The 10,000-nt window shown below is 35.1% G+C and overlaps 1 protein-coding gene across 1 annotated transcript in view; it reads left to right on the forward strand.

The window, feature by feature from the left end:
- LOC135211879 (short-chain dehydrogenase/reductase family 9C member 7-like) overlaps positions 1-10,000 on the forward strand; it is a 34,990-nt gene that overhangs the window by 24,619 nt on the left and 371 nt on the right. Inside the window, exons 5-8 of the mRNA XM_064245097.1 lie at positions 4,350-4,482; positions 5,907-6,117; positions 6,731-6,854; positions 8,357-10,000. The exon at positions 8,357-10,000 is cut by the window's right edge and continues 371 nt beyond it. Coding sequence (XP_064101167.1) covers positions 4,350-4,482; positions 5,907-6,117; positions 6,731-6,854; positions 8,357-8,532 — 644 coding nt within the window. The 3' untranslated portion in view covers positions 8,533-10,000. The remainder of the gene's footprint in view (positions 1-4,349; positions 4,483-5,906; positions 6,118-6,730; positions 6,855-8,356) is intronic.

The following is a 10,000-nucleotide window of genomic DNA, read 5'->3' on the forward strand; positions in this document are numbered from 1 at the left end:
GTCGTGTTTGCCCGGCGTAAACAGGTGCCCGTCTTACGTACGTCTGTCCTTACTGATGGGGGCGTCATAACTTCGTAGTTTTGCGACTTTAAACTGTTTACGACCGAAGTCCAAAGAAAAGGTTACGTTACGTAAACGTTTCTCTCTCTCTCTCTCTCTCTCTCTCTCTCTCTCTCTCTCTCTCTCTCTCTTCTTACGTCGCTACTTCGTAGTTTTGCGACATTAATCTGTTTAAGACCAACGTCCGAAGAAAATGTTACGTTACGTTACCCCCCATTCTCTCTCTCTCTCTCTCTCTCTCTCTCTCTCTCTTACGTCGTTACTTCGCAGATTTGCGTCTCAAGCTGTTTACGACCAACGACCAGAAAAAAAGGTTACGTTAGGTTAGGTCCTTTGAACCTTATCACGATCGTTTTGAAGGATTTTAGAGCCCCCAGCGTCTACGAAAGGACTCACAGGATCATCGTTATAATCTTCAGAGAGCTTGGCTATTGTGTTCTCGAAAATAACCCCGGGAACATAATCCATCAGTGGATGCTGTTCTTCGTCGATATTCCCTCGGAGTCATCATTATTCTGTGTTCGTACGTTTTATATAACTTGCCATCAATCAATCTGGATACGTATTCACAATGCGTCTGGTATGCCTGTTCGTCTGCGTATCTGATTTGGTACATCTGTTCGACGACATACCACACTACCTGTGGACTGGAATATCAAATTTAAGCCAAAGGCCAAGCACTGGGACCTAAGATGTCGTTCAAGCGCTGAAAGGCCAATAGTTTGTGAAAACCTCAAAGCAGTTGCACTATAAAACAACGATAGAGAATGTGAACGGACGTACAGTAAAAGGAACGATAGGGGTTGCATCTAGGGTCCTAAGGAAGGGACGCCGCTAAGAACCTTACGTAATGCCTACAGTGCACCGCGCGCGAGGTGCACCGAAGCTACTATACCCTCCTGCGGGGCAAGACAAGGGGGCTACCGGGGTACACGCTATGTAGTTTACTAAGCCACCTGTTACCTTCAGAGGCGTATTATGGAAGTTGTTTGTTTACATTCTTCAGCTCAGATTCCTGAGTTGTTGCTATTGCCTTCGTATTAATGAAGGGATATTCCCCGATTTTCAATAGTCTATTATTAGTACTATATACGAAATCAAGAGCAAATAGTTTCCCACCAATGTTAAACTTTGTTAAACTTTCCGTTGGTAGGTCTTGAACGTCCTTAAGGGCGGAATGACTTGCAGTGCCGACGTCTTGTAAGGTCAAATAACCCCGGCTGAGAGATATCCTTGAGAAAAGAAGAAGAAGAAGAAGACGAAGACGTCGAGAAGAGAGAGAGAGAGAGAGAGAGAGAGAAGGAACGAACAAGGGTATTGACCAACGGACGTGGACAAACTCGAATTCAAAAAAAGTAAAAAGAAGAAGGGGAGTCTTTACAAAAACGATTTTGGTTTTCATTTTAGTGAACGGGATTACTTTCCAGATGTCTTTTCCTCGCGAGATTTTTATATTAATATTTTTTGTGTTTTTTGAAAAGTGGTCATGTTCTTCAGTGAATTACGCTGCTTCAGACTTATGGACAGTTGATTATAAATAAACGTACGAACATACATTTTATCCATATAGATATATATGTATATAAATATATATATATATATAAATATATATATTATATATATATATATATATATATATATATATATATTTACATTGGTTATTTATTTGTGCGTATGCAAAGATAAGAAAGCCAGTACTTTCAAAATAAAATTTTTTCAATAAATCCTCATAACAAATATCATTAATAATATCAATATTACCATTACAAAGTATCAATATTAATAAGACCAATGTTAGAAAAAGGCGGAGAAGAGAATGACGAACATTGCAGAATAAATACTTAAAAAAACTGAATAAATAAATGGCAAGACGCAGAATAAATCGTAATATTTTGTTGGCAAAGACCAGTGGATACTAACATAGCACAAATAAACCCTCCGTCAACGAAGCTAAATATCAAATTAACAGCGACCTCCAGGTAACCTTGATAGCAGGGCGAGGGAAGAAAATTAACAAAAAAATATTAAGAGATGAAAAGGACAATGATAGAAGAATGACAATGAAAATACAAAAAAAATTCGTTGTCCCTAAGTCCAGAAAAGGTTATCTTGGTGACTGTGACATTCCTGAACAGCGTTTTGCAACGTCATGTGACTGAATGAAGAGTATATATATATATATATATATATATATATATATATATATATATATATATATATATATATATATATATATATTGTTTATCCTTCTTCCCTTCAGCTGGATATGCAGTTATGTAAATTTGACTTGATTTTAATTCTTCGTCTGTTTAGTATACAAATATTTGCTTATTCGATTCGTGTTGTCTGTCTGGATCAACAGTTTCTTCCGCTTAACATCAATTTTGTCAGTTTTATATTATGTTCTATGTTAGGAAATGTCCATTTGGATTTTATCTTTTATTCCTTATCTATCATGCATTTAAAATTCTGAATAATTATTCAAACGCGTTTTTTCCTTTATTCCCTCATTTATCAACAATTATCCATATATCTGGATAATCGCCTGAATTTCTTATCTCCTCCTTTCTCATAACTATCCAATTGTTTCTTTTCTCCCTATTCATCCAACATTTGGGTATCTGACGGATTGTCTGGATATCTTCTCACTCTCGTAGTCATCAAGCCTTTAAACGTACTAACAATAATCTGGATATGTTTTCATTACTTCCTTATTTATAACTCTTGTCTCTTCAATTATTTACCAATTACCAGGTTGCTTTTTTCTTCTCCTACCCATTTTATCTATCGGGCATCTGGGTATCCGAAATTTTATCTGGACTTTTTTTTAGCAAAAAAAATTTTAGAAAAGTTAAATAAACTTCCTTATTCTTACATCTATTATCTTTTTTATCAAGCATTTGAATATACCCAATTATCTGCATGTCTCGCTTTCCTCGATATTATCGAAATAAAAAACAAGGCGTGATCCGGCCTGCAGCTTAATCGCGACACGTGCTAAAATCTACGGTCTAATAGAGCGTTGTTTCACCAACGAAAATTAAAATGAATACGGTATATTTGATTAGAAATAATTTTTCTGTACTGTTTAACATGCACATTATTTGTTTCTTTAATTTTCATTCTAATAAATAAATCATAAATATCCTATCCTAAAATTCCTGTATCTGTAACTCAAAGCAAAACCCCTTTTACAGACTTTTTTTCGGGTGTGGGGGCGGGGTTGTGGGCTTTCCTATCCTCCCCCCAAAATAACAACAACAACAACAACAAAAAGTAGTTTGCAGGCTTACTGCCCGAGTAAGCGAAAATACAAAAAGCTGAGTCACTCTTATAGCGAAGTTCTTACATAAAAGGGGCCCTTGTGTTAAAAATGACAAAATGATGCGTCTTGTTACGTAAGGTGACAGTGAACGCGCTAAAGGGATAAGACATTAGCAGTGGTGTAGAATTGAGCCAGTGGGTTCTCGGTGGGATTGCCCGAATAACAGATAATGATACCCAGCCATTTGAAACGTAAAAAAAGAAAAGAAAAAAAATGGAAAAAGTAAAATATTTTTTTTAAATTGTGAACAATTATTTTTGTTTATTTTCACTTGATTTTAAAATACTAAAAACTTGACTGGTATACTTTTGTATTTTGCGTTTTGAAGATAAAACATATTGTTTTAACGTAAAGATATTGAAAACGTAAAAAAAAAATTCCACTTGATTTTAAAAAACTAAAACTTTACTGGTATACTTTTGTATTTTGCATTTTGAAGATAAAAACATATTGTTTTTTGTTTATCTTCGAAATGCTAAATGCCAAGGTAGATAAACTGACTTTTTGGTGTTTTAAAACAAGTGAAATTAAGATAATAATAATAATAATAATAATAATAATAATAATAATAATAATAATAATAATAATAATAATAATAATAATAATAATAATAATAATAATAATAATAATAATAGTAATAATAATAATAATAATAATACCGATGAAATCCTTTCATATTTCCCTTGATTAAGTCTCATATAAACATTTTGACGCCGTAAAAATACAATAAAACGTTGTACTCATACAAACAACTATTTAAAAAAAAACACCATCAACGTACTCACATCTCTATCCATTCTTATCTATTCCTTGCCTCTATTTTTATTAATTCATCTCTTTTTCTCATTACCTTCACTCATTACTCATAATCTACCAATCGAAATTGCTCTTTAATGTATTCAATTATACCCATTTATTCTTAATAAACAACTAAAACCTTTTTTCCTCACTCCTCCTTCTCCAGGTCGATACACGTTCCCAGGATTCACCGCCTACAGCATGAGCAAGCACGCGACGGTTTCCTTCGCCGACGGCCTCCGGCTGGAAATGCAGAAATGGGGAATTACCGTCCATACGGTGGAGCCAACTTTATACAGGTAATTATACTATGTATAAATTCAGCGTATTTATTAAGATAAGCGTTTGTTTGGTAATGTGTACGAAAGATGTCCTTTTATGAAGATTCAGTGAATTATAATGTTTTTTTTTTTATTTTGTCATAATATATAGTATATATTATATATATATATATCTATATATATATATATATATAATATTATATATATATATATATATATATATATATATTATATATATTAGAATATAATATATAAATATATAAATTTTGGCGTAATTTATTTTCAAGATAAAACGTTTGTTTGGTAATGGTGTATATACGGAAGGTGTCCTTTTCCTTTTTTGCAAAGATTTCAGTGAATTTATAACTGTTTTTTTTTTTGGTAATTTGGCACATTTTCTTTATAACAATTGCCAACCAATGCTTTTGTGAAAGTGGTTACCTAAAGATTATTATTATTAGAATTATTTTATTATTATTATTATTATTATTATTTATCTTATTTATTATTATTATTAATCGTTTAAATTTAATAAATAATACATAATAATAATAATAACCAAATAATAATAATAATAATAATAATAATAATAATACATAAGAAATAATAATAATAATATAAGCAGGGAGCAGACCCTCTCGGATACATGTCTAATTATTAACGAGAATGGCGGAATTAATCGAATTTATCCTAATGAAGAATGTTCTCAATTTCCGCATTGCCAGTTTTCTAGGCTCGGTGGGGAAACTATTGAGTAACTGACCTATATATTCACAGTGTCAAACTGAGCCTGGAAAAAAAGAATAATCAGGAATATTGAGAAAATCCTTCATAGGATAAATTCGATTAATTCTTCCACTCTAATAATAATATAATAATAATAATAATAATAATAATAATAATGATAATAATATTACTATATTATTACTACTTGTTATTATTATTATTATTATTATTGTTGTTGTTGTTATTATTATTATTATTATTATTATTATTATTATTATTATTATTATTATTATTATTATTAATCATAATGCAGAATACGTGAAGAAATTTTTCGAGAATACTATAATGAATGAAAGACGATGCAGGAACCTTAAACTGTAAAAAATTATACTGAATCTCTCTCTCTCTCTCTCTCTCTCTCTCTCTCTCTCTCTCTCTCTCTCTCTCTCTCTGAATGCCTCCAGTGGTTCCTTGCAAAATATGGCCCAAATCAACTAATGCTGTATGTCCTTACTACAACTCTCTCTCTCTCTCTCTCTCTCTCTCTCTCTCTCTCTCTCTCTCCACGCTTATCAAGATAAAGACCAAATACGGCTACTGCCCTTCTATATTAGGGCCTGCCGCCTCTTCAGGACACCCTCTAAATTGAACCATGATGACGTCACGGCCCCATATCTAAATCTTCTTCTTCTTATCTTCTCCTTCTCTCGACACAGGACTCCCATCAGCGCCGAGGACACAGTCCACCGCGCACTAGACAAGTACTGGCAGGAGTGCTCGGAGGACGTGAGGAACTCCTACGGCGACGAGTACATCAAGGACTTCAAGAACACCATCAGCAACCACTTGAACAGGGCCAAGCCCTCGGAGAAAATCAAGGAGGTCGTCGACGATATGGTAGACGCCGTCGCCGGGGAAGATCCTAAGGTGCGTCTCGTTTGGGAGATAATTCTCCCGGAAGACCTCCCATTTGGCAAGGGGAAATGAAATGGCCAGCTTCTGATGATGGAGGTCTCGATTGATGCTGGGAAGGGAGGGGGAGGGGATGACGGGGTCTCTCTCTCTCTCTCTCTCTCTCTCTCTCTCTCTCTCTCTCTCTGGCTCCACCATTTCACATGTTGTGCTGAATTTTTTGCTGGTTCTAAAGCTCTCTCTCTCTCTCTCTCTCTCTCTCTTCCATTCGAAGTGTTATAACAATATTTTTATTTTTGCTTATTACGAATCTCAACGAAACGTAGGTTTTTTTATTTTATTTTATTTTATCTTTTATTTATTTATTCATTTATTTGCTTAAGAAAATTCTATTACTTTAATGTCCGTCCAAAAAAAATTCCGTCCCTTTTTTCGAACCAGATAATGGCCAAATACTCAAAATTGTTCCATCAATCAAATTAAAGTACATATTATTACTTTATATACCAGACCTATTATAAATTCTCTAGTTGAAAAACGACTTAAAAGCCGTTGTAATTTCCTACTTAAAAAAGAAGTCCCTTTAGCGCCAAATCCCTTAATATTAACTTGTCGTTTTCCCTTGCAGACGAGATATGTGCCGAGTGTCGCCACTCAAATCCGAGCCAAAGTTCTTTCCATTTTGCCTGACAACGTTCGTGACAGTTTTCTGCTCAGTGGACAGCCCAGAACGCCTCCGGCTGATGTCGTCGGTAAGTGGTGTCCCATTTTCTATTTATCTCCCATTTTCTATCCATCTCCCATTTTCTATTTTCTATTTATCCTTGACTTCTCATTGTCTGTCTATCCTTGATTCCCCATTTTCTGTCTATCCTGACTCCCCATTTTCTGTCTATCCCTGACTCCCCATTTTCTCTTTATCCTTGACTTCCCATTGTCTGTTTATCCTTGACTTCCCATTTTCTGTCTATCCTTGACTCCCTATTTTCTCTTTATCCCTGACTCCCCATTTTCTCTTTATTCCTGACTCCCCATTTTCTCTTTATCCTTGACTTCCCATTTTCTCTCTATCCCTGACTCCCCATTTCTCTCTATCCCTGACTCCCCATTTTCGGTCTATCCCCGAATCCCATTTTCTCTTTATCCTTGACTTACCATTTTCTGTTTATCCTTCACTCTTTGTTTACATCTCTGGGTTCTTGGTCACTGAGCAAGCCCATCCGTTACTGTCTTCGACTTTTCATTCTAGTTTTAAAACATTTTGACACGATTTCGCATGAATGCAGCTATTTTGGTATTCTTTTCATGCGAGATCCCTCAAAACCGAGGGGGGAAAGTTCTCTTAAAGAGTGTAACTTAATTTCACTTTATTTTCACACAGTAACCGTGTTGCTATATAGTATCTGAGGATTCTTCAAGTAAATACTTGTCCAGCTCTTAAAGTTATACAAGCTGACGAGAAAATATTCGTCTCGGTGTTCTATGATTCACCGCAAAACAAAACCACCTTAGGGGGTTCATAAGCTGTTATTCTATTAGTAACTGCAAAATTAAACCACCTTAGGGGGTTCATAAGTTGTTATTCTATTAGTAACTGCAAAATTAAACCACCTTAGGGGGTTCATAAGCTGTTATTCTATTAGTAACTGCAAAATTAAACCACCTTAGGGGGTTCATAAGTTGTTATTCTATTAGTAACTGCAAATTAAACCACCTTAGGGGGTTCATAAGTGTTTATTCTATTAGTAAATGCAAAATTAAACACCATTAGGGGTTCATAAGTTGTTATTCTATTAGTAACTGCATAATTAAACCACCTTAGGGGGTTCATAAGTTGTTATTCTATTAGTAAATGCAAAATTAAACCACCTTAGGGGTTCATAAGTTGTTATTCTATTAGTAACTGCAAAATTAAACCACCTTAGGGGGTTCAAAAGTTGTTATTCTATTAGTAACTACAAAATTAAACCACCTTAGGGGAATTAAACCACCTTAGTGGGTTTCAAAAGCTGTTATTTTATTAGTAACTGCAAAATTAAACCACCTTAGGGGGTTCATAAGTTATTTTATTAGTAACTGCAAAATTAAACCACCTTAGGGGGTTCATAAGTTATTTTATTAGTAACTGCAAAATTAAACAACCTTAGGGGGTTATTAAGTCCCCAATTTGCCTCATTCAACAAAACTCTCTGGGAGCTCTTTGCTTACGAATACTATACCTTCTTCTTCTTCTTCTTCTTCCCCCAACCCACAGGCAAGAAAACTCGAAACCTGCTGGACCCCAGAAACTGCAAAGACAAGCTACCCATCCTCTCCACCAGCGGGAAGATGCTGCCGAAGGGCAAACTCATGAGGGTCTTCTCCATGCCCAACTGGGAGAAGAAGGACATCACCCCGTCGCCACAGTCTACCAGCAAATTCAAGTTCTAAGGACGACCCTCCCCCCACCCCCGTCAGAGAACTTTGTCTGGGGTGTCAGCTGTTTTTTTTTTTTCTTCTTCTTTCTTTCTTTTTTTAAGAAACGTAGTTTTATATCGTTTTCTTTTTACAGTTTAAAAAAAAGACAAGTGTTTTGTATATTCTTGCGTGAGTTTTTTTCTTTTTTTGCCACAGGAAGATGTTATTATAACAGTATTATATGTATATATAGCGTTAGTCTGTTTTACGGGGTGTATGTATACCACGTATGTTTCCTGTACAGGGATTTGTATGGACTGTTGTTTCGTCCTGGGTATCGTTGATCATTTCCTAGTGCCTGTGTATTATTGCGGAATATTATCAATCATCAGTGACGTTCAAAGCATTTACGTGTGATCCAAGAAACCATAAACTAATGAAAATGAAAAAAAAAAAAAACACTATTTTGCATTTCTCTTGACTAAATATGGCCTTTCCCAGTTTTCTATCGACACCTATTTTTCCTTAATTGTATTCTTTTTCTATCTTTCAAGTTCCTAAATTAAAGTTTTTTAATTCGATATTATACGGGAAGTTTAGCTGTGTACATATTGGTAACCTTTTGTGGTGTAAGTTCGGTACTTAATACGTTTTTCCTGGTCGATGATTTTGGAAAGAGTTTATCCCGTTATTTTTTTAATGAGTGATTAGTATTTTGATGGTGAGCTATTCCTTTAAGCAACTGTAACTAGTAAAATTAATGCGTAACTTTATATCGAGACTCAAGACTAGAGAATCCTTATATAATCAGGGTTGCCAACCGAGCACTTCCAACTCGGCAATTCGTGAATCCCTGCAAGAGACTGGAATACACAGGAATGCCAAGAGAGCATTCCAAATCCAGTCATATACCCCAGTCCTCGCAGAATGAACTGGCATACACATGAGCGCCAACAGAGCATTCCAAATCCAGCCATTCCAGTTGTAATTTCTTCTGTATGATTATCGCAAGCCTGCGTGCTGTGAAGGGGCAGTTGGGAGACGAGGTTGAGTATCACGCTAGAAGTAGTACAAATCGAACAATGAAGTGATAGCAATCGGAAGTTTGGATGCCTTGGGGGAACACGGGAGACCCTTCATAGCTACAACACTACAACATTTGCTGAATATTTTAATATTAATGTTTTCTTTAATAAAAATGCAAGAATCAACTAAAAAAAGGGGAAATTGCAACTGATTATGTCGTAAAATAGGTGTAATTACTAAACTTGGATGTCTCCATTTGGCGCTGACGGGCATTATACTACATATTATAATATATACATGAGAGTGATGACGCATAGGCTCATTGTAGGCCTATGTTGTATTTTTCTGTTTATATCTGACTTGTCCCTCAATTTACCGATGTGGGTCCACTTTTCTTAGAGCAGCTTTTTTACAAAAAACATTATTCAAGTTCATTCTGAAAAAAAGGCTTAAAATAACTAGCCTTGATTTCAGA

Source organism: Macrobrachium nipponense, chromosome 40 (assembly GCF_015104395.2).
Source record: "Macrobrachium nipponense isolate FS-2020 chromosome 40, ASM1510439v2, whole genome shotgun sequence".
Lineage (NCBI taxonomy): Eukaryota > Metazoa > Arthropoda > Malacostraca > Decapoda > Palaemonidae > Macrobrachium > Macrobrachium nipponense.